The 25,111-nt window shown below is 43.0% G+C and overlaps 4 protein-coding genes across 8 annotated transcripts; 1 reads left to right on the top strand and 3 right to left on the bottom strand.

Annotated features, from left to right (window-relative positions):
- Window positions 1-27: 27 nt before the first annotated feature.
- GstS3 (glutathione S-transferase S3) lies at window positions 28-1,992 on the top strand (the record flags this gene model as incomplete). Its single annotated transcript, NM_001172449.1, is given in 4 exon segments — window positions 28-223; window positions 494-630; window positions 728-895; window positions 1,450-1,992. Coding segments are annotated over 3 exon segments (609 nt in total). The 5' UTR covers window positions 28-223; window positions 494-497.
- LOC100116022 (pyrokinin-1 receptor) lies at window positions 1,864-6,972 on the bottom strand. The gene is made up of 6 exons (XM_001600537.6): window positions 5,962-6,972; window positions 4,469-5,002; window positions 4,003-4,406; window positions 3,551-3,774; window positions 2,835-3,155; window positions 1,864-2,731 (listed from the first exon to the last, which is right to left on the bottom strand). The coding sequence occupies exons 2-6, from the start codon at window positions 4,918-4,920 to the stop codon at window positions 2,711-2,713; spliced, it is 1,422 nt and encodes a 473-aa protein (XP_001600587.2). The 5' UTR covers window positions 4,921-5,002; window positions 5,962-6,972; the 3' UTR covers window positions 1,864-2,710.
- Window positions 6,973-9,443: 2,471 nt separating this feature from the next.
- Window positions 9,444-15,671, bottom strand: LOC100116061 (glutamyl aminopeptidase). 3 transcript variants are annotated; one of them, XM_031927337.2, is made up of 15 exons: window positions 15,497-15,671; window positions 14,779-15,052; window positions 13,410-13,842; window positions 13,184-13,331; window positions 12,840-13,110; window positions 12,594-12,764; window positions 12,059-12,156; window positions 11,841-11,975; window positions 11,374-11,758; window positions 11,163-11,290; window positions 10,869-11,072; window positions 10,701-10,780; window positions 10,470-10,618; window positions 10,252-10,384; window positions 9,444-10,167 (listed from the first exon to the last, which is right to left on the bottom strand). In XM_031927337.2, exons 2-15 carry the CDS (start codon window positions 14,951-14,953, stop codon window positions 9,783-9,785), a joined length of 2,895 nt encoding a protein of 964 aa, XP_031783197.1. In that variant the 5' UTR covers window positions 14,954-15,052; window positions 15,497-15,671; the 3' UTR covers window positions 9,444-9,782. The 3 variants fall into 3 exon arrangements, with proteins under 3 accessions (XP_031783197.1, XP_032454003.1, XP_031783198.1); XM_032598112.1 differs by having other exon boundaries at window positions 15,629-15,660; XM_031927338.2 differs by lacking the exons at window positions 14,779-15,052; window positions 15,497-15,671 and adding an exon at window positions 14,077-14,672.
- Window positions 15,672-17,060: 1,389 nt separating this feature from the next.
- On the bottom strand, window positions 17,061-24,845 carry LOC100115081 ((11Z)-hexadec-11-enoyl-CoA conjugase). 3 transcript variants are annotated; one of them, XM_008206915.3, is made up of 6 exons: window positions 24,571-24,845; window positions 19,400-19,661; window positions 19,188-19,318; window positions 18,906-19,111; window positions 18,647-18,829; window positions 17,061-18,531 (listed from the first exon to the last, which is right to left on the bottom strand). In XM_008206915.3, exons 2-6 carry the CDS (start codon window positions 19,644-19,646, stop codon window positions 18,180-18,182), a joined length of 1,119 nt encoding a protein of 372 aa, XP_008205137.1. In that variant the 5' UTR covers window positions 19,647-19,661; window positions 24,571-24,845; the 3' UTR covers window positions 17,061-18,179. The 3 variants fall into 3 exon arrangements, with proteins under 3 accessions (XP_008205137.1, XP_008205135.1, XP_008205136.1); XM_008206913.4 differs by lacking the exon at window positions 24,571-24,845 and adding an exon at window positions 21,021-22,113; XM_008206914.3 differs by lacking the exon at window positions 24,571-24,845 and adding an exon at window positions 19,898-20,867.
- Window positions 24,846-25,111: the final 266 nt, after the last annotated feature.

Consider the following 25,111-nt stretch of genomic DNA (forward strand, 5'->3'; position numbering starts at 1 on the left):
GAATTTTTTTGTGCCGCACTTCCGGGTGGGCGCTGCGCGCTGCTTTTCAAGGGAGGAATCTACCTTTATCTGTGACGGTATTCAACTGTTTCTTTTCAAGCAAAGTTGCGATCTCGCGCTGTCTAAATTACACACGGGACACGGCCACGCCGGTTGCCCGGTTCTCGTGATATTTTTTTAGTCGTGTACTCGTGTCCAGGAAGACTGTAGACAAAGAGTTAAGGTACTTAAAATACTTACTGGCTTTTTGTGCACTGTATGGTATAAAGCTGTATAGGAATGTCGTAGTTTCTTGCATACACAGTTTTTAGACTCCATCAAACTATTATATCTTATATTTTCCAAGTATACTCTGTACTTATGTAGACAAACTTTGATCACTGTAAAAATTTATCACTCATATACGTGGATAGAGAGTAGATTATATTACTAAGCTTTTTAAGGAATGTTGGTAAAGGCTGCAAGTACTTAAATTTTTGTTTATTCTTCACAGAAAAATGCCGACCTACAAGCTGACATACTTCCCTGTCAAGGCTCTTGCTGAACCCATTAGGTTCCTCTTCAGCTATGCTGGAATCGAATTTATTGATGACAGATTTGAAAGGGAGAATTGGCCAAACATCAAGCCGAGTGAGGAACATGTTTTCTTTTCTCAAATAATAATTTCACATAATTATTCCTGATCAAACAAATGTATATAATTATATGTACTAATTAAAATTTCCAGCCATGCCGTTTGGTCAAGTTCCAGTACTGGAAGTTGATGGAAAGAAGATCCATCAATCTACAGCAATCTGTCGCTGGCTAGCTAAGCAGCATGGTCTTGCTGGAAAAAATGACTGGGAAGCTCTCGAGATCGACGCTGCTGTTGACACTATACATGATGTACGAGCAAGTAAGTAAAACCCACAAATATGTGTATGAATTGATAAATTTAGCAATTGTTTATTTCTGTTTTAACCTTGGGAGAAAATAAGTTTCCGATAAAGGCCTGATAGGCTTATTAAATAGTAAATATATTACAAACATATCAGTATTTTATGAATATTTGTACTTTTGATAAAAATCATATTTTGTAAATATGAAATAGTACATACAATAAGCTTCTGATATTGGAAGCTGTAAAATTTTATCTTTAGATTAACTTGAATGGGCCATGTGTACGTTTATAGAGGCATATGCGTTTTACGCGCACATTTTTATAGTCTGTTTACAAAAGTTGAATATGATGATCTCTAAACACTGCCAAGTTCAACTGACTTTAAAATCAAAGTAAACTATAGGTATATCTTTAGTTCATATCCGCGATTGTCCACGTGCAGTGTCTATAATTGTACAACTGCTTTATACATATACGTCAAATGTGTGATCGTCGGTATTTATTATGTCACCTCGATACGCGGCTTCTCGTGCGCACTTTTAGAAACACGCATATTTTAATAATTGCAGAACTTGGTGCGTATCATTACGAAAATCAATCCGATGCTAAAGCTCAAAAGCTCGAGGTTGTTAAGGAAGTCGTGCCGTTTTATATTCAGCGCCTGGACGAACAGGTGAAGAAGAACGGCGGTTACCTTGTCGGTGGCGCTCTTTCCTGGGCCGACATTGTTTTCGTCGCCTTGCTCGACTACCTGAACTTCATGGCCAAGTACGATATAATTGAGAAGGCAGAAAATCTGAAAGCACTGAAGGAGAAGGTTCTGGCTGAGCCTGGAATCAAGGCCTGGGTTGCCAAGCGTCCCCAGTCAGATTGTTGAGGCTTGCGAACGTCTCGTTCATTATTTTCATGTAAAAGTATTTTCTACGTTTGTATTGCCTATTCTTATCCTTTTCCGAGGCTTACCCACAGAGTTTTATACTATATATAGGTACAGTCAGCAGTAGTGTAGAACCAAGTTCTTCATGTATGACTGACCTGCTACTGTATTTTATATTTACTAAGAAAGATTAAAAAAAAAGAGTGAGCAAATAAACGCATTGAGTTATTGAGTATGCATGGGTGTATAAGTTTATTCGTATAGCGAATATATAAATACGTTAAAAACTGAGGCTAACAGATATAAATATTTACAAAATGGCAACATGTTCAATCAGTTTCATGATTGTAAGGCGCAATATCACGAACAGCTTAAAGTAACAGCGCGAGAAACAGTATAGTATGTATAATATGTCGATACATAAACGTCTATAAAATTAGTATATACAAGTTAGGGACATATATTAGTATATACGTCCCTAACAAATAATATATACGCTCGGATACAGACGTATATAGACACATATAAATGGCTTCGTTTGCGCTTGATTATAACGTGACGAATTGGAATACAAGCCGTTATACTAACTTTCCCGCACAACCCTGCGAAACGTCGACAACGTAATATGCATACATAATTCATTTACGATACGTCCATATTTACAATTACGATACATATAACAGTATATGTGTGTGTGTGTGTGTGTGTGTGCGTGTGTGTAAATAAGCATGACTCTCATGTAACATCGATAGTTTTGGCATTATATGTGTGTATATAATGTGATGTGAATATACATGTATTATACGCGCGCGGGCTCGAATGAAATGACTAAGTACGATCGCGCAGATCAAGTCAGGCATAAGGAGGCTCTAAATCGAGCTCACCGAAACTGGACAGTCGGTTCGTCGCCGATGATTATCCGGACGCCTCGTCGGGCTCCGCTAGTCCGAGCATCAAGTGATCAGCCAGCATTCCTACAATAGCCAGTCGATGACAAAAAAAAGTCGAATAAATTTATACGTCCTGTATTATATTATATACTTGTATAAAAAAAAAGAAACTAAACGGCGGACTCACAGGTTTGATGCATTTCGACTGCACGGGCTCGTTGTTGAGAAACTCGCGGCACAGGATGTTCTCGGTGACAATCTCGTTGGGCTCGTTCTTGCCGGCGGGTGAACCGCAGTAGCCGAGTCTCGAGCAGCTGATTATTTCCACGGGACACTCGGCTGCTGTCGGGCTGAGTTTTTGTGTCTCCTCGCTGACGGACAGCGAGGCCGAGACTTGAGGATCGACCCGGTGTATCGTCGAGCGAGGATATCGGGACAGGCTGCTGTAGGTCGGTCGGCCGGGGTTCGACTTTTGCAGTCTGCTGCCGCAGTGCTTCGATAGCATTGCCTGTAATCGAACGTTTCTTCGTTATTTTATTTTTATTTTATTTTTTTTCATTTCGTTTCGCTTCGCGCGTTAATTCCCAGCTGTGAATTTAAAGTTACGAAGAAAGAGCGCAGAAACTGGTATGGCTCATAATGGAATTCAATTTTGAAAAAATTCGAAGGCTATTTACAAGCGGATTGATTGATCGGAAAGCCCCGCACTGCGGTGTGTTAATAACATAAGACTGAGATAGGGAAAGAGAGCCTAAAAATGTTTGTCCTCATTTCTGCACATCGTCGGAGTGCTAATGCATTTTTTGCCGTTGGACGCCGCGATGGATCCGCCTTTTCGAATCATCTCGCGCAAGTTTTGGCGCGAAATTCGAAAAAAAAAAATAAAATAAATATACGTTATACCTTGAACGCCTCCCTGAACTTGTTCGACATGATGTTGTAGAGCAGGGGATTGATGGTCGTCGACAAGTAGTAGAATATCCCGGAGATGTAGGTGAGCGCTGTGTAGACGGGCTTGACAATGGCCAGCTTGTCTTCGTCCTTTTTATTGTTCTCCGCGTAAACGGCGAGCAGTCTCTGCGAGTGAAACGGCGCCCAGCAGATGAAAAAGGCCACGACCACGGCGACTGTGCGAAGAAAAAAAAACAGACGCATACGCATACGTTCTATAATGTATCGATTATGTTAAAACGCGGAAGAGGGAGTATATAGCCGCGCGGCAATTAAGCAGCGCCGCGGCAACCGGTTTGCAGCTCTCGAGAGATCGCCGAAAAACAAAGAATGCCATATATATATGTGTGTGTGTGTAAAATACACGCAGCGGGATTTTTTTATGTGTATAGCTATATACATACCCAGCATGCGGATGACATTCCTCTGCGAGCAGCTCTTGCTCCTGCTGTCGGATTGTCCGAGTCCCTGACCGGAGGGTATCCTCTTGACGGTGGATAGCAGTCTGGAGGTCCTGAGCTTGACACCGATGAGGATGTAGAGCGCCGTGATGAGGGTCATGGGCACGACGAAGAAGAGGATCGTCGATATCTCGAAGGCGTGGTGGATGAAGCGCCACTTGACCGAGCACATCGCGCTGTCCTTCAGCAGTGTGCCGTTCGGCAGCTTATTGTAAACGATGCCGAACTGGATGGCCTGAGGGATGGCCAGGCACAGGGCCAGCAACCAGATGGCGATCACGTACTTGACCGCTCGCGAGAGCTTGGACATGGTGTGCGAGATGAACGGGTGGCATATGGCTACGTATCTGAGTGTGATAAGCTCGTTATATTATATCAAAAATCGTATAACGTCTATCATCATATTCACCTCTCGACGGTGAAAGCCGTGATGGTGAGTACGGTCGCGTTGGCCGACGTCTCGGCGGCGAAGCTCTGGACGACGCAGAAGGTCTCGCCGAAGACGTAGATGTTCGACCAGATGTAGTAGATCTCGGGTGGCAGGCCGCTGATAAGTAGTAGTAGATCCGATATGGCCAGACTGAAGAGGTAGTAGTTGGTCGCGGTGTGCATGCACTTGTTGCGCGCTATGACGACGCAGGTCGAGACGTTGCCCACGAGGCCGGTGATGAAGATGAGGGTGTAGAGGATGCTTATGGGGAGGACGATGTAGAGGGGATCGCGCCTGAGAAGTCGAGCGATCGAGTCGTCGTCGTCGTCCTCCCGGCGATCGACCAGCGGCTCCTGCAACGACGTCGCCGTCACGTTCCACCAGCCGAGTTCCCTTCTGTATTCCGAGGCGACGAAGCTTTCGTTCAACATGGCGAGCCCTTGGCACTAGCTGCTGATTCGATCCTCCTCCAGAAGCTCATCGTCGTTCTCCGCTTCCGCTCTCTCCAACTAGCTGCAAAAACAAAGCCGCTCATTTGTGCTTTTGGCTCTCTAACGCTCTATATAGCTACTATAGTAAAAGCTCGTCGGTTTACGCTCCGCTACGCCTACGCGCGCGAGGCTCCTCTATCGAGCTCTCTGTGCCCGCGCTATCTCTATTGAGCGTTCACAAGCTCTCATCCATTTGCCGCCGCCTCTATCATTATCAATCTATTGACTCTCTCTCTCTCTCTCTCTCTCTCTCTCTCTCTCTCTCTCTCTCTCTCTCTCTCTCTCTCTCTCTCTCTCTATTACCCGTACGGGGAAAACCTTGCGGCCGAATTACTTTTCGCTCTTTGTGTATATACGTCCATAGACGAAGACGATGAGAAACGAGCTGCGGCTTATCGAAAGCGACCCTGAGCACCGCGAACTGAACTGTTTTCAATTTGCTTATGCATATCATAAATAAACTCAGCGCGCGCGGGAGAATCTAAGTTTTTCACTCATCCGCAGTGTTTATCGCTGATCGACCAGACGTGCATACTACTGCTGCACTGACGCGCGAACAATTCAATGTTTTGATAAGCGTGAAATACGCTTATTTGTGTCTTTACGACTACATAATCGTCTAATTGAATTCGAGCCGCAGATTCGTCGAAAATACAGAATTCCGCGAGCGCGCGAGCTTTCTCCTTTTTCTTCCGCTGATGCTTTCTACGCGCAAAAGCCAATTCGCAGGTGTATGTACACACACGCACGTACGCACGCACACACACACACACACACACACACATATATATATATACACGAAGACGAAGCGTCTCCGGATTTGCAAATAGATGAGATATCCGGAGGCGCGTTATATACAATCCGCGGTCGTGTTCAGCGCTTAATTCGCCCGCGAGCGCTTAAGGCAAATTAGAGAAATAAAGGCGGGAAACGTGACGGGAATTATATTATAGGCGCGCGGAAAAAAACAAAGTCTCCTACCTTGGGTTCGCACACGACGAAGCTTTTTCAAGTGCGGCCGCGAGCTTGCGGCGCTTCTGGACTGCTGCTGCTGCTGCTGTGGCCGCGACTTTTTCGCGCTTCTATTTTTCACCGCCTGCACACTATAAACACACTGATGCACGAGTCTCTCTCTCTCTCTCTCTCTCTCTCTCTCTCTCTCTCTCTCTCTCTTTCTCACTGGTGATGCATCGGAACGACGCCTGCACCGATGCACACGCGCAGACTTTTCCAAAGCTCCGCGACGACGGTCCAGCTCGCCGTCTCGTAAAACATCGCTCGCATATAGCCTCGCGACGACTTGTCGACTTGTTATTTTCGCTCTTCTTTCACCGCCGCCGCCGTTGTCGCCGGTCTTTTGTCGCGGCCGAGCGCGAGAGAGATTCCTCTTTTGTTATACGCGCGTGTTTGTTTGTTTGTATTCCAATTCTCCACACGCGCTCGCGGCTGGCTTTTTTTAGAGCCCTACACCATCGGCCGCTGGTAGAGCTTTTTCCTCGAGCTGTCGTATTATTCAAGCTCTTGCAGCCCTGCTCATTATAATCCACGCAGTAGGTTGTCTGTTAAAAGCTCTCCTCGATGTGTTCCGCGGGCACTCGCGGAATTCGAAAGTACACCGTGTGTACAGGGCTGCGCTCGCGCTTGGACACTCTCGCAGGTAAGCAATGCGGGATTTTTATAAAAGTCGCCGGAGCGCGAGCTGCGAGCGGCGAATCGAAACTTTCACTAAACGTACATATACGAGCGCGCAGACTGGCAGCACCGGCTCCTCTCTCGTTATCGAAAAAAAAGAGCCCGCGAACACACATTGACAGAGGCAGTCTCGCCTCGTATACGCGTCTTGCACACGAGAGAGAGCCGGTCGTCGTGAGAACGCGTTCCTACGGCGGTGGAACCGCGACTCCCTCAGGAGTAGTAGCGGTTTACCTCTTCGATCTCTCCTCTCTCTCTCTCTCTCTCTCTCTCTCTCTCTCTCTCTCTCTCTCTCTCTCTCAGTCGCGCTCTCGAGAACCTTTCGATCGTATATATAGGTGTATACGCACTGGCGCGCGTTTATAAGCGAGAGGGGAGAAAACGAGGAGATCTCTCGTCGCTCGAGCTGCGGAGAAAAAGCGGCAGTAAGAAAGAGAGAGAACCCGTTCTCGCGCGCCGCCGCCACCATTTTAGACAAGGACGAATGCGCAGCAACGGCTTTACACTTGCAGACGAAAAAGGCTCGATAAATGCACGGCCGCGTGTGTGTACGAGCGCACGCACACATCGATGAGAGAAGCGATTTTATTCTAATCGGGAGACAGACGGAACGTTATTATACGCTTGACAGACCGAGCCTTCTTTTTCATCGCTCTTGGCTCGCTTTTTCTCGTCACTTTCTGCCTCTCTTTCTTCTCTCCGATCTTGGAAACATGATCGTTCGAGGGGGGATCTTGATGCGCGACCTTTTTTTATACGCGTGCGTATAGCAATGTTTCAAAACGGAGAAAAGCTCTCGCGAAAGCTCCGCGCTCCTTGACGACTCGCGAAGATACCGTATCGCGAATCATCGACGCTGCACTTTTTGCCCACCCATTGCGTGTGTATTTACATGGCCATATGTCAGCTTATAAACTCGATCTGTACAAGCCGCGCAGAGAGCGAGTCGAGAGCGAGGTGTCCACGTGTGTTGCAACGCTGTTTCATAATAACCCATCTCTCGATCCCTATGCACAAGCCAGAGCGAATATTATGTAAAAGCCGCAGAGCAGCCGAAATAGAGTCGCATTGGTATAGTCGCGACCCCCCTTGAAAGCCGAGCGACAGGTATATTAGACTATGAGAGATTTCGATCAGTTACAACTGTCAGCCCGCATCGTCGTACATAATCATATGTGATGGACCGATCAATCGCCGTATCGCCGTATACACACACAGCGAAGCGTCATTAATCAATCTTTAAGGCTATTTACCGAGATCGGCTCGATCATCACGACGATCTAACGCCGATAAAATCTGTGTGTAATACGCGCGCGAAAGTATGCGTTGTTTCCTGACGAGGGGGGGGGGGGGGGAAGGGAAGATCTTGCACACAGCTTGCAGACATCAACGAAAATCGGGCGTTGTTATACGAGCCGCGTACACCTGATGGGACGTTCACCTTGCGCGCTCGCGGCGGCGCATTCTTATATTAATCGGCGGCGCGGCACTGCTGCCGCTACTGCATCTTCCCGGTGCGTCGAATTTTTAAAGGACTGTATGGTATACGCTATAACTGTTTTTATACGGAAACCTTATACAGGAGGAGAAGCCAGGGCTGTGTACCGATCGCCATACTCTCTATGTAAATATACATAATATCGCGGAGGATTCAATTAGAAGTTTCGATAAGAATTTGCATAATCGCCGCGAGAAAATAAAATTTATTAACCTTCGGATACACGCGCGGCGGCGGCGGCGGCGGCGCCAGGCATGTCCGTGACTAACGAAGAACGATCCATAGATTTTGTTTGTGTGTCTTGGCGAAAAGGCCGCTGCACGGATAGAGTCTGTGTGTGTGTGTGTGTGTTGTGGCTCGCGCTCGATCCAAAGCGCGCGTTCACGCAAGTTCTGCCTCGTTTCACGTGCGACGATTGAGTAATCCTTGTGGAATCTCTTTTTTATTCTTCCCACCTATAGCCCCCCTATAGGAGAGATAGAGAGAGACGGAGATCCCTCGCGTCGCTCCTTTTCTATATATTATTCACACAAGCTGTGCCTGAAGAGTCGGCCGATTTTATCTGTCTGCATCAGCGCGGGGAGGATTTTGGGAAAAAAATTAATTAAAAACGCGAGAATTTCGCTACAAGCGGATACTAGTTTCTCGCCTCGTTTCCTCTCGCCGGTCGGCTGATCTTTGGAATTCGAAAATGTTTACAAGTGCCGGTAGACATATACGTGATGCGTACTAGAGAACACGAAGACGATTGTGTTATTATCGTCGGCGGCTGAATCGAACTACGCTTTAGACCGTACGTCTGCGTCGCTAAATTAAATTCCTTCTCGCGCACGTATATATATTTTCAGTCCAATCCTGGCAATGAAACTTATCGCTTGATATCTCATTATTGAAGTCTAGTTAACCCGAGATGAGAACGCCCTCCGGTGATACGGTCAATGTCAATTACTTTAGCTCTTTCTCCCTCTCTCTCTCTCTCTCTCTCTCTCTCTCTCTCTCTCTCTCTCTCTCTTGGGGTATTCGGAGGTCTTAATCAAAATGGTCGTCGGCGGCCGCTTACAGCCAATTTGGCGCCTGCTGCCTCCTCATATGTAGAACTAATCATTTTTCTTTACTTCGCTATATACTTGACTTTCCATCACTCGCGCGTGATATCCTTCTAATCATCGCTTCCACGCTCGCGCTCGAAGATCGTTTGCCCTGAAATTGCGAGCGATCGACGAGATTTTGTAATGTACAGTATATATAGTAGAAGGACGAAAAGACTAGCATGTATACAAACATTCGATCTTTATTTTAGCTCTGTGAAAATTCTTTCCCTCGTTCCTTACTGATTTTTCATCATGCGCTAGATCGAGTCTCAGAAACTAGGGAAGGGATGAAGCGTAAACATAAAGGTACTTGCGTATATACTGTACAAAACTCACTTCTTATAATGTGTACATATACATAGTTATACAAAGATAGAAATAATTTAACAATAATAATAAAACTTTTGACTCTGAACAATGATAAAATGGACGATAACGAATTATCGCGGAACACTCTCAGTGGAAATCGATGCGAGTTTTTGTTCTTGTTCTCGAATGCGCGATTTTTTGTTCTCCGGCTCTTAACTTACGTGTCTCGGCGTAGGCCGTGACTCTAGCCATCTGTCGATATTCGCGCTATTGCTGTCGAGCCAATTGATATTCGTCTCGACGGCCTCGAGAGCTTGAGCCCTGTAGATGGCGCCCGCGCCTGCCTCTGGATACTTTTCAAAGAAGGCTTTCATCTCGTCGAGCTTTACCTTGGTCGAGAAGCTTTTCGTAATTGCCGGTATCAGTTGGCCGAGATAACGATCGTTCAACGTATAGCGCTCGACGAGCAATGGCCAGTTCTCACGCACCCAATCCCAAATTAAGGACGTTCCGTCGGGGTTGCTCGAGATGCTTCTCAAGCAGTTCAAGGCGTCCTGCGAACGCACGTAGTTCTCGTCCATCGCCAAGCCTATGTACCTTTGAAGAGAGATAAAAATTGCAACGATTTTAGTAACGTTCATTACGAATTTTAAATGATTATTTCCCTACTATCGCGCCTACTTTTTCAGAATGAAGCTCGAGCGTATTCCGGCCAGTCCATTCATGAGCTTGACCTTTTCGGCGGCGTTGGACTCATTGATGAATCTGTCGAACATCTTGTTCCATTCGGTCTCGCTGCCGGCGTGGTTCATGCCTACGAAACGTATATTCAGTCGTAATGTTTTATTCAAAAAAATTTCCCGAATTATATTGCTGAAGCTTTTAGGCGATTGCTTTACCGTAGTAATAGACGTGAGACCGAATGTCTGGATGTGGTCGTTGGTCTTTCTCATCATCGATCCAGGCCTTGAAAATGACTCCGACCTCCTCCAGGCACTCGGTGTGACCGACCGCACAGGCCAGGCCTAGAACTGTGGTTCTCAAATTGCTGCAATCAATGTCGTATTGGCGTGCTTAGAGCAAAAAATCAAATTTTTTATTTCAACGTATATAGTAAGAGCTTTACTAACAGCATGTCTGGCTGTTCTATCTCGTCGACGTTCCACGTCACGTCGTGGTAAACTCCGTCCACAAGTTCGCGTACGTATTCCTAAACACAATGACGGATTTGCGGATTAAATTAACTTGCGTCATCATCGCGTAACCATATCGGAACAGTAGTGTGCTTATATGCTTACACGGAATCTCGTCGAAATGTCCGTTGACGAAAGGAGCATATCTATAGCTCTCACTTTGTTGTTGGCGACGTACCACGGAGAAAAGTGTTTTTCGTTGCCGAGGTAAAGAGTGATATTTAGTGCCGTGGCGTAGTCCAATAGACCTGCGTCTGCCAAACTGAAGGCATCCTCTAGAAGATGCGTCCTGTCAGCTACGGAGAAGCGCTGTGACGAGGAAAACACACGGTGATTATCATAAATTTCTTCTTCGTCGAATAAATTAACATTCTAATGATTGACGAATGGCTTGTATACCTTATGACTCCAGCGAAGAACGTTCATTAAAGATTCCCATTCAGATTGATTATAATTTACGCGATAGTATCCGACCTGATCAGCATTGAATTTAATCCAATCAACGGGTTCGTCTAGTTTGATGACCACTGTACAAATACGGATATCATATCTTTGAGTTACAAAAATCAATGCTCATAAATAGCGATATTAAAGTTTCGAATCGGCTTACGATTGGGTGCGTCTTTGTCAAACCAGATTAAAGTCGGAGTCGAGTTTTCACTCGTGACGTACGTGATCGGAATGGTCCATTTGTAGCCAAAATTTGATTCGGAAGGATCGAAAGTACTGTTGCGATTTGCCAAGAACCTCTTCTGCGTCAAGGTGTAGCTGAGTTTATGCTTGGTGACGTTAACGACAGGAAAGCCCATCTGTCTGGTCCACGTGTCCATAATTGCATTGATATTAATATGTGTGCCCAAAGTCTCTTGCAGTATATCGAAGAGGTCAACAGTTTCTGCGTTTTCAAATGCAAATTTCTTCAAGTATTCGGTGACACCTCGGTAAAAGACATCAGGACCAACGAAATTTTCTAACATCCTCAAGATAGACGCTCCCTAATATCAATATTTTTTGTCATTTAGTTTATTTAGAAAAAAAAAACTTGTTTGTGCGTATGGAAAATCGTTGATAATTTACCTTTTGATACGATATAACGTCGAAAATTGCAGTTATTTCATCTGGATTACTGACTGTTTGAACGATGGGATGAGAGCTTAGCTTTGAATCGGTTACCATAGCCGGATGCAGTTCATCCAATAAAAAGCTGTCCATCTATAATAATATTACATTTGAATATGATGTATGTCAATAACGCTGACGAATTTAAGAAATAAATCGTTTTCGCGCTTGCTTACAAAATGCCATTCTGGAAGTATAGCATCAGAACTTTTGAATTGCATAAACGTTGCAAAGCCTTCGTTTAGCCAAAGGTCGTTCCACCATCGCATCGTTACTGCAAAAAATACATATGATTGTTATTATTCTCAAGATGAAATATAAAGAAAAAAAAAATTCCATAAAGCTTTTCCATCTACTAAAAAGAGTAACGATTATGAAATAACCATAAATCAAACGGTGATTTATTTTATGTTTTTCGAAAGTATTTCATTCAACGGATTTAAAATCAAATTAAGCGTTGTTTCATTCTATTCCAGCCTATAAAATATGCACGAATTCATCCTAACTCACGGCATACCATATATTCGTTTCCCATCGCGCTCTCTTAAAAGGCTTTGTGATTGATGCTGATGGTTCTCACATTCGACTCTTTAATGCTATCATACTCGCCTGTCAAAATGCTAATCTGCGCTCTGTAAACGTTTTGGCCTAGCTTAATCTACTGTAGCTTGAGAATCTCATGTAAATTATGCATCATATTAGAAACCTTACCTAGGTTGCCAAACCACATGTGTGCAAATTCGTGAGCAATAACCATAACAATGTCCTCTCGATTTGCAGTAGACGTAGTTTTCTTATCATAAAGAAGTCGAGCTTCCCTGTATGTCACCAAACCCCAGTTCTCCATCGCGCCAGATACAAAGTCCGGAATAGCAGCCATGTCTTTGAAGTAATAATGTTACGTTTATGATTATTCAGTACATAAACGACATATTAGCCGTCTCATTCGATTCTTACCGAGTTTCGGTAAAGGATAGTCGATATCAAAAAGTTTGATGTAATACTCGATTATTTGCACGCCGATATCCAGTGCAAAAGTTGCTTTCTCTTTCTGCGCCCTCGTGGTATAAACGCTGATGGGGAATGTTCTCTCCTTCATACCCTTTGCGTTTCTCGTTACAGCCACGAAATCACTAACGACGAAGCAAGCTAAATACGTCGACATCGGTACACTCTTGGCAAATGTAACTGTCGTTAGTCCAGGTGCTGGTTCGTCGACTTCAGTACTCTGGAAAATAGTTCGTTTGAAACTTAAATGTACTATTTAACGAGGATTTATGCGTGATTGGTTAATCATTTACCCTGACGTTCATATTCGATAATGCGCTGTAACAGTTGCCGGTTGGGTGCACTAATTTTATGACAAACTCCGCCTTGAATGCTGGCTCGTCGAAACAAGGGAACGATCTTCTTGCATAGGTGGGCTCGAATTTTGAGGTGGCGATAGTTCTGCAGAAGTAACGAAATTTTAAGATTAACAGAATATAGCGTGCATAGTGTGTAGAAAAATAATGAAGCTATTTTTACCTGGTTTCATTTTTTTCATCCTTGTATTTACTAGAATAGAAGCCAACGATTTTATCCTGAAGCGACCCAGAGAATGTCAGAGTGAGAGTGTACACGCCAATGACCAGCTCTTGATTCGGCGTGATGATGAAAAACTCGTGCTCGTCCAGAGGATAAGACTCTTTTATCTCGATGTTGTGGTTTCTGTCGTTTTGGCGTAAATCCAAATTAACCGAGCTAATGTTCAATTCCTTTTGGTGTAGCGCGATGTATTTCCGTTTGTCTCGAATATCGAGTAAGATCGACACTCGACCTTCAAAGGTTCCTTTTTCTAGGTCTGGATGAAGGTACAGAACATAAGTCAATGGTCTTACTTCCGGTGGCAATCGGAACGATATATCTGATGGGATGTCCCGGTGCGTCATTGCTAAGTAATCGTGTAGACTTCTGGTGTCTGAAAAAAGAAATTATCGTTATTTTTATATTTTTTCTCGTAGCAGATTGTACATGAATACACTTCATCTAAATATACATCTCGGCTCATTAGATGAGTTACACACTATACACGCTTGCTTTGAACACGGCGTTGACGCTGGTGAACGCCTTCCAAATTATCTTATCTACTTTCCACGCGCCTATCAGTCATCACTGCCTTATTCATGCATTTATTGATATTTTTAATACTTACTAGCGTGTATCCGAAATTTATCAAACTTATCGCATAAGTATTTAACTGTGTACGTTTTATTCTGCAAGATTTCTTTTATCATCATCACAGAGCGAAAATTAAATTTCCTAAACATCATCTTGCTGTTGGTTTTTGTTATGTTCGACCCTTTACGTGTTTACCTCTTTCGCAGGTTAGGATACTATTATTAGACCGGAAGAAAATATCACTTTGTAAGCAATTCTCAGTGAAATATATCTAGTGTATACACATTGTGTTTATCTTGTTAAATCGTGTAACTTTCTAAAACTTCACCACTTTACATTCTGTTTTATTTCTTATCAACACTATAAATAATTTTTTGAAAGTTGATGTATGTTAAACTATCTATGCACATTTGTCAGCAGGGTTATCGCACAGTAAGAATAAAACGCGGTAAGATTTAAACATCGAACATCGAATGATAAATTTGTTTAGATTATATTGTTGACAAAATTTGTTGTCCCGCATAGCTTAAGTAAACGTTTATCGCGAATCAAGTATTTACATACGAATTTCTCAGATGAATAAGATAAAAATACTTTCAAAGTATCAAGCGGTGTCACGATGCATTGGTGTGAAATGACAAGAATGGAAAGAGCCAAGATCCAGCGTACACTTATATATAGATGTAACGTATACGGGTGTAAGAGTTGGTGTAATTACTCGTAAAGTAATACATACCGTTCAAAATGTTAGCAGCACTGACACCTTGATTCTGAAAGACAAGGACAGCTGTGAGGCACGAAACGATTAGACTCAGAAAAACACAGAGAGCACAGGTGAAGCCCAGCAAAACAGGACCGGCACCGTGCTGCGTGTTGCTATGCGCAGCACCGCGTTCGCGTCTTGTGGTCATTCTTGTCAGCGGATCCCCTTCGCCAGAGTACAACTACCGCCACCTTCTTGTCGCCTAGCTCCAGTCGTGTTCCCACTGCTGTATATAGCGCAATCACGCCTGAATTCAAATAATTTTATTATTTTATGAACTTATTTTATTATATTAAAAATAAAATTTAATTTTATGTGTCTTTAGAAATGAGGTCCTATAAAATATTCAACACAAGTGTCGTGCTTTCAATCAATATGTTTTAATAATAATAAAGAATAAAGAGTCAACACCGAAAAGTTACCGATATTATATACAATATTTTTCTCACTTTAAAAATTCTTATCGTACATGATTTAATCGCGATAATATTGCGCGTTAATAATTTGATACACAAAATGAGGAATTACAAACAAATAAAGACGATAAATGGATTGTTTTTTCAATATACTTTACGGATACTGATATATTTGGATAAAAAAGTTATTATTCATCGTTGGTTGTATATTTAGTCTGATCTGAGGAATAAAAAAGAAAATTCAAATTCCAAACTTATTGATTTTCTCAACTTACAGTGTCGGCGATCTATTCACAGGTTTAATTCTTTCAATATTTATTCAACTAGTTACTCTCAACCAACAATCGCGTCAATGACCCGGAATGGACAAACTTGTCGTAGGATGACAAAGAGTAAATAAGTTGTACCTGTATGCCTGCCTCTTACGGCATACAGCTCTCGACTAGTCATACTCCACTCGTTCCACGATTTAACAACTCTTTTCTCTTCGTTTCTGCTATCTCCCCTCCCTCGCTTTTCTAGTTTTCGATTAAATCTCTATAAACTGCATATAATTAAAAAGGAATAATTGATAATTAAATATAGAGAATAATATGAAAATAGCAATGGATACGCGGTTATTAGAAATGATTTTTTTATTAAATGAATGTTAAGTATTTTTTTTATTATTAATTTTTTTAGTTTACCAAAATTTAATCTCACTTTATTAGCACACGAAAAATACTCAATTATTTGTCTTTTATTCAAAGTATTGCAGATGACATCTCTCATATACGTTATTTTAAAAGGCCGTGGGCGTGTAAGCGCCATGTGTTCTTCGTGCAAGATTCATTCAGTTAATTTCTTACACTTTGCAAATGATGAACCATTCATGGCATATATCTAGCTTTTCCCAATTGACGCTGCGCAATACTAGCGTCGCGGCTGCCGGAACCAAGTCAAGTTTCATTTGTTGATTTCTCTTTTTTCAGTTTACATTTTGCAACGGTTGACCTACAAATGAGCATAGATATTATATTTTAATGAATATAAAATAAGTTTAACCTTCTACAGTTTTAACTTAGCTGTTACATTTGCATGCAGCACCACACCTTCTCTTTAACGTAGGTATGTGCAAATTATTGCGAAAAGTCGGACAGTATTCGTCACCGAATGTGTTTGACCAAATTCAATTCTCGTCACCTCGAAAAACTAAATAAAAGTATTATTATACTCAGGAATCATTAATAAGCGAGTCAACATTGCGCAATATTTTTTCTGTCTCCGTGTACTTTGACAAACCACGCCTAATTACTTTGACACATTGTATAAGTTTGACAAAACAGCGCGGAGACGTTATTTAGTGGAAAAAAATTTTAGTCAATACAATTAGCTAAATTAAGATATTTAAATTTCTGCGGTACCAGAAGTAAATACCATTAGCACCAGGGCATTCATATACAATGATGATGTGAATTTTTTTAAAATGAAGGTACGGCAACATGGAAATAATAAGACATTGGAATATTTTTCATATCGTATAATTAATAGTAAAATGACATCGTAATAAATACATCATTGTTTGACGATACAAGATTAAAAAATCGATGTATTCATGCTATTCTATTCGTCGTCCTTAATTCTATAAAATATACTTTTGTATAGGTCATTATATATAAGTATATATGTAGTTTGTGTATAAGGCATTTTCAATTTTGTTATTATGTTTCATTGACAAACGATCAATCGCGATACTTACTTATTTTTACAATTCTATTACCAGCTTTAACAAAAAGTTAGATTGCTGATACCTCGAATACACGTAAGAAAGTAGGTAAATGATATAAAAAGAACACTTTGTTTGTTTTCCATGTGTAAGCGTGTTACAATATACAATTTTAATTACAGAGTATATAAAACAATGGTAATAGTCAACATATCCTGCACGGTTTTATTCAAATGAAATTTTGAGCATTGTAAGACATTGCTGTCGCACGGTTTTTCACCTGGCACTGCAATTTTATTAAGTCGGCAAAAAAACTTCATTTAGGCATTCAGAAACGCCTATAGCGTTCGGCTATATATGTACGTATAATACGCGCGATGTGCAATACAAAGCACAAAATGTGAGGTGTAGTCAACATATAATACAATGCTCTTCTTTCATTGCTTTATTACAACAATGACGAATAATAAATATACAATATTAAAATTATCATATGTGTATTTCGAAATTGCAATTCCTCGTCGTTATTTTACAGACATTGCAATTCTTATAGTGTTTTAGTACCCGTGAGTTTAGTTTTGATGGTGTTAATTGAACATTGCTCGAAAACGTGTGTATTCTCTCAAGGTTTTGTATAGGGTGGATACCAATACACACGTTTTGTTTGGTGGTTAAAATTGTTTTTAGTATCGATTTGGAGAACAAATTTAATTTATGATAACGCTTCTTTAAAACTATATTATATATCACTCGACTAGCAGAAAAATATCTAAAAGAAACATCTTAAACATTATAAATTATTTAATTATACATAATAAATAAACATTAAATTATATGCACTGAATTAACGAAAGTCTCGATCACGAAAGAAGAGACGTAAAGAGAAAACGATTAATAAATATATGTACTCGATCAAGCATCATTTACCAAGCGATGAAAAACGTAATTGTTACAAAAATATGCACTTTAAGCACCGATTACCGATAGTCTTTCGTAAACGTAACGTAATCCTCGTTATGATCCTTGCGTGATCAGAAAGAAAGAAACCCGAAGTAATTTCGTAATAATTTAAAGTAAAGAAACATGAGACAATAAATAGATTCAATCGAAAATGAGCATGGCTAAGAGAAAAGATAGTAAACGATTGTTTCAGAGATGGCAGATTACAGGATTCTCAACGAATTGCCATATTCAAACAACAATCATTGCTCGACTACGCATCGTATAAAAACAACCCTCTCTCAGCGCAAAGTCTAGTCGGCCTTGTTGATGATGGTGGCATACTCTATGTCCTCCTGGTGCATGTCCTTGTCGCCCCATCCCCAGATCGCGTCCTCGTGGCTGTGCTCCGGCGAGCTCTGCTTGATGCGATTTCCGTCGCCGGTTCTCGCGGCCCTTTTCTCCACCAGCTCGACCGGTACCGTCTTCAGATCGTAGGCCCAGCCGATCCGTGCGAAGAAGTCGATGAAGGCGGTGGTGAAGTTGGCCTTGTAGTCGCCCAACTCGGCCGCCTTGTAGTCCCAGGGGAAGACGTGGTGGTAGTTGTGCCAGCCCTCGCCAAAGGCTCCCAGGGCCACGCGAATGTTGTCGGTTGCGCTGATGGTTCTGCGTAGAGGGAATTAGCAAATCGGTTACACAATCGTCGAGAAAGAGAAGATGTAAGGTGGTGCACGCCGAGTGAATGTGTAATGGAGCGCGCGAATCGATTGGAAAAACTTACTCGTCGTACGGTCTGGTGCCCCAGATGTGAGCCGCGGAGTTGACCAGCCACGTGAGGTTCAGCGAGGCTGTGTATCGGAAGATCGTCGCGTACCACGAGTACATGCCGTTCTCGCCCCAGAAGTAGCAGGGGATCCAGGCGGGCAGGAGGAAGCAGAAGATCGGCATCAGGATGATGTAGAGCCTGGACGAAGAATCGTTATTGTATCATGGTAATATGTTAAAATTTTTTTATTCCTTACATAGTTGCAATATCTCACCTTCGTTGCCAGACGACGATGGGATCGGTCTCGAGATCGCTCATGTCAACGCTGGCGCCTTTGGCGATGACGTCGGGATGCTTGCGGACGAGCAGCCAGCCCATGTGAGAGAAGAAGAAACCTCTCTTGGCGTTGTGCGGGTCGGCATCCGTGTCCGTGAACTTGTGGTGCACCCGGTGATCCCTCACCCACTCGTACAGGTGATTCTGCGCGCGAAAATTCGAATGTAAAATCACGCATACCAATTTCATCTAATTTTTTTTAAAACCACGATTTTCCTACCTGGAAGGCGATGGTCTGGAAGATCATGAGGATCAGCCTCAGCTGCCACTTGGCTTTGTAAGCTCTGTGGCACCAGAGTCTGTGGGCTCCTGCCGTGATACCCAGCGCAGCCGAGCAGGCGATGAGGATCGCTGTGAAAATCGCGACGAATTAAAATACCGATCTCCAGATACCAAATTCACGAAAATCAATAAATGCAATGTAGGCCTTACTCCACAGAACGGTGAGGATCTTGGCGCCGTGGAAGAACAGGTAAAATCCATAGAGCGCGCCCACGTGGAGGTAGACGAAGGCGATGACGTTCCTCCAGACGATCTTCCACGTGTACTTGCTCTTGTCGGACTTTTGCGCCTCGAGGTAGGTCGGCTTCGAATTCGACACGGGCTTCTCCTCGGGTATGCCCTGTTGCGCGGCTTCCAGGAAGAGCGCCGCCGAATTTCCAAACAGATTCGGCGCCATCGAGCTGCGTTAGACCTGCGAAAAATCGCGCAGTATATCGTTACAATGCGTTGCCGTGCGAGCAATATGCATCGCGGCATATTATAGAGAGATGCGGCGAATCTATGTCGAGTGAGAAAGTGTACGGACTGATGTGTTTTCTAAAATGTAGAATCTTGTTCTACTTTCAATTGTGCGCGCATAACGCGCCGTCAAATTCGATCGTAAAGGCGAATATAATTAATCGTAAATCGAAAATGCCAACGACGTACCCAACGATGATCGGTGGAGAACGAGAGCCGGGATGAATCTCTATAGCACGCAAGTGGATTAAAGATCGCTGCGCTACTTATGCGGCGGCCTATCGGACTTTTGAAAAATGCTCGCGCATCCGCGGCCGCGCTTCGAATGGCACTTGTTGTTTGTACAAGCCAGAAGGTACGTTAAGTGAAGGTAGTTCCGACTTTCTTCTGATGCTCTCGCGCGCGGTAGTGGGGCGCTGATAGGGAGAAATGGAGAGGGAAATCGGTAAGAGAAAGAGAGAGAGAGAGAGAGAGAGAGAGAGAGAGAGAGAGAGGAGAGATGATCGGTTGCTGCTCCTTTGGGCGCCGAGAGATGCTGAAAGGAGAGTCGAACGGGACCGGCCGAACCGGGGAAAAAGAGGCCAGCGCTGCTTTTTCAGGTCAATGTTGCGCGAACGGAACACATACACAGCATCGAACGGCATCTGCACTGCCTTTGCGCGTATAGGCGCGAGATTCGATGGTGTACGCACGAATATTGTATTACACGTACAGCCAAAAACTATATCCCTACATACGTGTTCACCGCTGCGGGTTTCAATCACTCGCGTGTATGACTCTGCGCATATAGTATACACGTGACTTTTCCGCGTTCGCCTGCGTCCGTTAATTGCTTATTACAAGCAATCTTAATAGCGAGTGCGCAACTTGATGAAAATCGCGCCTATTGTAAATGTCATTCTAATTATGCAATTGTCTCTTTCGACGTGCGAGCGAGCGACGATTCACGGTCTCTTACGGCGAAAATCAGAGCGCGTCACACACACACACACACACACACACACACACACACTATACCTACGAGCGTCTTCTCTTCTTTTCTAAAATATCATTACACCGCAAGAGAGCCGGACGACCTTCAGCTCCGCTCAAAACACAATCTTGGTGTGCGCTGACAATTAACGAAAGAACAATTGGAAAGCACCGCGCGCCTGACGGAAATTATTTCACGCTTACGCTTGATGATGCTCATACGTTTACGTATTTGAAATGCGCGCGACGGGCAAATTTCCCGAACAAAGAGGCTGCATAAATAGAACAATAGCACACGCAAGTAGAATAAATTAAAAAAAAAGAGTATAATATAGCTTACTTTGGTAGAAAAATAGAAGGCGACGAGCGCGCGCAGGAACTCTCCAATAAGTTCTCCAGCAACGACACTTCACTAACGATCTATGCAGCGCGCGCGGGCAGGAGAAATGGTACCGCGCGTTCGAGAACACCTCTCGCGAGTGTAACTATACCGTGTGTATACGAGAGAACGTTTCAGTCCGAGATCCGGACTCGCGCTCGGTTCGAGACGAAGTATCGAGATGCACGTGCCTATGTCCCACTTATGAGCCTTTCTTTCTCGGCACTCGCTACCCCATCCTCCTGCGTCGCGCGACGGAAAACGAGCAAGTGCTTGTCCTCTCCCTCTACTCGCTTGCATCCAATCGGCTACCAGCTAATCTTGTCTCCCTATGGGAGAATAGAAAACGAAAAGCTATACGTTTATGTGTGTCTGTGTGCGACGCAAAAGTCTTCAGTTTCGGCTGGAGAGGAGAAAAAAATTAACACCGTTGCGCCGATCGCCGGCCGTTGGTTCGATTTTTTTCCGACGATCGATATATGGTTTTACAGAATTTAGGAGGTTTAGCGGTGTTTCGTTTTTATTTTTTTCTAAGAGTGTAAATTACAGAGCAACGATAGATAACGGTAACGATCCCTTATGTATATTCAAAGCTTGCTTCTTTTAGTATCACAATTTTTCAACTGCGTATCGAAATTTATGCAAAAAGGTTCGTCACTCGTGTGCGAAACGCGAGGGAACATGTAAAATCCCAGAAAAACGTCTACCTGCGTATAGCTGAGCTTAAAATTTTCGTTTAGCAATTACACCCGTGATTGTACATGATTAGCGGAGATTATTGATGATTCGAATCGACGGTATGACTACATTTCGGAGCAATTAACCGTAATCTTTCCTCCCGTAAAAATGAAAAATGAACGGCAGCAGCGGTTCGTCCGGATAAAAGAGACGTCATGGCGCTCTCAAGTTGGGCAATGCAAGGTCAACGCACTGGTCCAGATTCATTTTTTCATTTTTCATACCTTGATTTTTCGGAATCTTTTTCTGTATAGTTCCGGCGATCGAGTCGTTAAAAATACAGTATCGGTATCAAAATCGTTTTTATTTTTTCGATGCAAAAAAGAGATGCTATATTATATGCCTGACATTTATATAGTTACATCTAGGGTCGTTATACTCCAAATACACATAACGTGTTAACGCGTTATAGCAGGAGAAAATAGCTTGCCCGCGCTCGAATGAGCTTCCCCGCAAACGCAAATTAGTACACAAATGCAGTGGATCTTGCGCCAAACGACTTCCCAGCCGATTGTGCAAAAAGTCGAGCGGATGCGCCACGGCGTTGTTTCGAGTTTACCAATACTGTTTTGAAATTTTGCTAATGAAAATCGAAACTATAATAGAAGCATTGAAAACGAAACCATCCTCGGCGATAGCGAAACGAAATCTACATGTATAAGCAGCCACATAAAACTGGTATATACCTCGAAGGCTAATGGTATGAAAAAGAAAGAGTGGCGAAAAGCGATAATCCGGAATATTTCCAATCCTCGTGGGGGAATTCGGTCAGTAATATAGTCGAGCCGGTCTAGGATCATTGATCTCGCCCGAAAGAGAGAGGAGGAAGAAACCGCGGCGCGTCGCGGGAAGGAGAGCATTATAATCGAGTGTAGCACACACGTTAACGCGAGACCGAAGGGGAGAGAAAAAGAGGTCGAGAGCGTATAGAGGACCAAAACGACGAGAGAGCTTCTCAAAATTTATCTGCGAGCAATAAACAAAGACATGCGGACTCGTTATACTCGCCGGGGATGATTTATCCCCGAAGTAGGATTCTGGGTCTGCGCTCGTAAAATGCACTGTATATTGCATGCCGCAGCTCTTATCCACGAGTATAATTGTATAATTCAATCGTAAAAACTGAAACGTTATCGGCGGCTCTTACAGTACGTGATAATACACAAAAAGTAGGAGAAAAAATCGAGTGAATGGGAAAACGGAACGTGGACCACGACACGGTAGCACTTTCTGCTTCTCTGACCGATTAAGGCTGACGAACGGTACCTGCGATACGCCGCCGCGCATCTTAGACCTCTCTGAATCTCTCACCTGTGTGTGTGTTTGCGGAGCTATGCGTATAGCGGTTATACGCCTTGTTGCTCAGTTGGGTTGTCTTTGCATGTACATTCCTCTCCCCATTTGTCGATACCACAACGACACATTGTCAGAGAGAGAGAGAGAGAGAGAGAGAGAGAGAGAGAGAGAGAGAGAGAGAGAGAGAGAGAGAGAGAGAGAGAGAGAGAGAGAGAGAGAGAGAGAGAGAGAGAGAGAGAGCAGCGAATCAGTGACATACTCTCCGACGATCTGCCACCCCGTTAATGGGTCAATAAGATTCAGATGTGATTTGGGAAGAGAGAAAAAAAGGAGAAAGTGCTTCTTCGCGCGGCCCCATTAATATTTACTCGAAATCTCTTCTGCATGACTATTTCTAATTTTTTGTTATCGCCGGTGAATATGTTAAATCGTATTACATCGTCGAGATCAAACGATGGGAGTCTTTAGCTATCTCTATGCCAATGTTGACAGTTTCGATCAAATTTTTTCAAAAATTCCAAAGTATTTTGAAAAAAATGTTAATGCTATATAGCTAAAGAAGTTAACTAAGTTAAATGCATAAAAAAGTATGAACGTCATGCATATGTAAGATGTTCTAAAAAACGTTTCACTTAATCACCTGGAGATTGTCAATCTCATCCAGTTCTTTTTTTAACTCATTTTATGCAGAACTTTACTTCGTACAATTTCTTACAATTTTTCATTCAAACGGGGTCGACAACTCGACGCATCTTTTGCTGTAAACACACTCGCGACGTAGTTATATTTTCTTTTCCAGTAAAAGTATCGCCAGAGAGTACAGCAGCTTTAATTTCCATAATTAGCGAAGCATACCCTTTAATTCGCGAACTATAATACGCGCGACTGCAGCGCGATGTCGAGCTCTATACGTTCAAATTCAGTGATGCTCTATACCTATATGGCCTCATTTCCTGTTTCTTGCTAAATACTCGCGGTATAATTGCCACAACTTCGAGCACTTTGGAGACGCGGAGAGACGACTCTTAATAAGCGCACTTGCAACATCGATTGCCAAATTGAAGGAAATCAATCGATATACTGCTGAATCTATACGTTGCGATACGTCCCGTTTAAAACATATTATACAGATCAGCTGATCGACCCGCGTTATACTCCTACATCGATTCAAGCTACGCTGTATACATACATACATGGGCAATATCACTGCTATCTTGTCGGAAATAAATAAGCGTGTATATATACACATTCTACAAGTGTCAAAATAAAGATGCAGATATGCGGAACTCCATCAGCAAAGTAAAAACAAAACACAGTAGCAACATTATTACTATCTCCAATATAATAACATACTATTATATCAACATACGTATATATACACATATACTATATTATTATCATACTCGAAGCCATACTACATCGGTCACGAATGCAAAAGCAGCCCGTGATAAAAGTCATATCAATTAGCAGAACCTACTGAACGAGCCTCTGGCTGCTGAATGCTGCTGGAAAGTTGCAAATGCAAAGCGAAGAAAGCCGGCGGCAAAGGCGTTCGATACGCCGTAGTCGTCATCTGTAGATTCTCCTGTGCAATAGCAGCGCACATTTTGTCTCTGTAAAAAGAGACGCAGCAACACGTCTCTGTGAAACGAACGATGTTTATTCGAAACTTTTTTTATTTTCAAGATTTTTCGGAACTCGAACGACACATGACGAGAGCCGGTGGCTTTGTTTAATGTATTTTACCAAAACAGTGGGCTCGAGAGGATACATGATGATTATACCGTACGCTCGTGGCGATACTGCTGGCGCATAGTGGTGGAACTTTCAAGTTTTTCGAGTCGGTATCGAATGTTGGGAGAGTAAACGGTTTTCTCTAGCTTATCGACGAGTCGGTCAGGACGTTTTGCCTCGTTTCTCACCGTTGGCAAGGACGACAGAGGAATATTCGATTTGCCGCATTGGGCGGCGTGTAATTTATTTTAATTTTATTGTTTAATTCAGGATGAACGATTGAC

Source organism: Nasonia vitripennis, chromosome 3 (genome assembly GCF_009193385.2).
Source record: "Nasonia vitripennis strain AsymCx chromosome 3, Nvit_psr_1.1, whole genome shotgun sequence".
In the NCBI taxonomy this organism is placed as follows: Eukaryota; Metazoa; Arthropoda; class Insecta; order Hymenoptera; family Pteromalidae; genus Nasonia; species Nasonia vitripennis.